The 1,556-nt window shown below is 65.2% G+C and overlaps 1 protein-coding gene across 1 annotated transcript; it reads left to right on the forward strand.

Annotated features, from left to right (window-relative positions):
- Nucleotides 1-397: 397 nt before the first annotated feature.
- Nucleotides 398-1,150, forward strand: LOC120220967 (proline-rich protein 23A-like). Its single transcript, XM_039218191.1, has one exon. The coding sequence runs from the start codon at nucleotides 398-400 to the stop codon at nucleotides 1,148-1,150; it is 753 nt and encodes a 250-aa protein (XP_039074122.1).
- The last annotated feature ends 406 nt before the right edge of the window (nucleotides 1,151-1,556 follow it).

Below are 1,556 nucleotides of genomic sequence, written 5' to 3' on the forward strand. Positions count from 1 at the left end.
TACCCGCTTCCTCTAATGTGGGGCTGCACAGATCTCCATGGGGCGGAGCCTCGGAAGGGGCGGAGCTTAGCGTGACATCTTAATACTGGTATCGCCCGCGGCACTTGCCATAACAAAGCTCAAGGTGGCCAGCGTGAGGATCGTGGGATTCCACCGCCTGAGGCCAAGCCCTGCGCCGCGTGCTGCACCACCAGAACCTGGACCACCAGAACCTGGACCGCGGGCCTCCCGGGACGCGCCCCCAGAACTCCTGGCACCCTCTCGGAGTCGCGTCGCACCACGCCCCGCCGCACCCCGCCGCCTCACGTGTCGTCGAGACCTGTCACTGCGTGCAGCCCCCGGCCCCTCACGGCCTCCGCTAGACCCCGGGAGCGCCACCCGCAGCGCAGTCCAGGTGATGGGCACCCGGCCCCGCAGCCCCAGCGCCCACCCTGCGCCCTGCCCGGGGCCGTCGTGCGGAGAACCCGGCCCTGCCAAGCGCCGCCGAACCGAGGAGCCCGCGGACCTGGAAGGCCTGGAGGGGCCCCCGGCCGCCGGCGCCCTCACCTCCGTGGTGGTTCTGGCCGACGGCTGTGCCCTGCAGGTGCCCCTGGACGACGTCGACCTGGTGCTGGAGCCCGAGCCGACGTCGGTCCTGCAAGTGTCCGTCGGAGAGTTCACCCTCCTGCTGGTCCCCGAGGCCCTGGTGCGCTCAGGAGGGCAGGGCCGCTCGCCCGCCGGCCTGGAGCCCCGCGCTTGCCTGCACGGGCCTGGGCACCACGTCGCCGTCGAGCAAGGATTCTTCCGCGCACCGGTGCCACAGATGGCGCCCCGAGAAGAGGCCCACGAGGAAGACGCGGACCCCGAGTTCCCGCCGCCTGGCACGGACCCTGCGGCGCGCTCGGTCGCCGGGCTCCGCCCCTGCGCGGGAGGCATGGCCAGCCCCTACCTGCTGGGCCCGGTACCAGAGCCCCGGTCCTGGGTGCCCACCCCCAGCCCAGAGAGACGCTCTTCTTTCCGCTACTTCGACCTGGACGTCCGCCTTCTGGAGCCCTTCCCCAGCTCGCCACTTCAACCTCTACCTCCCTCTCCGAGTCCAGGTCCCCACGTGCGTCCCCAGCGCCCTCCAGGTCCTTCTCGCAAGGCCAGAAGACGCCTGTTCCAGGAATGAATTGCCCGCGTCCCCTGCGCGTGCCCCCTCACACACACACAATTCTGGCAACCCGCCTGGAGGCCGGATGGGATTCCCAGCATCCTGCGCACTGAGTATTCCGCAACCTGGAAACTGTGCACCTCAGGTACAAGCAATTCCTTTTTCCGTGCAGATTGTCTATAGTAGCAGATGAAGATGTCAGAAAGAGAAAGAGGATTCTAGATCTCATCTTTCTTGAAGTCGAAAATCTGCCCAGAGATACCAATGTGTTTTCAGAACTCTGGGCTTCTTTACAAGAAAGACCCCTCCATTCCCCCTCGTTTACATCAGTTATTTTATCTCAAACTCTGCTCATTCTCCAGCACTACCCCGTTGCTCGTCTGACTCTCTCCAAATCAAGAAATCACTGGATTAATCATGTTGT

The sequence above is a fragment of the Hyaena hyaena genome, unplaced genomic scaffold, assembly GCF_003009895.1.
Source record: "Hyaena hyaena isolate Hyena2069 unplaced genomic scaffold, ASM300989v1 scaffold_745, whole genome shotgun sequence".
NCBI lineage: Eukaryota > Metazoa > Chordata > Mammalia > Carnivora > Hyaenidae > Hyaena > Hyaena hyaena.

Bases quoted from the DNA above. Each gene is read 5' to 3' on its own strand.
- LOC120220967 (XM_039218191.1), top strand. From the start codon at position 398: ATGGGCACCCGGCCCCGCAGCCCCAGCGCCCACCCTGCGCCCTGCCCG.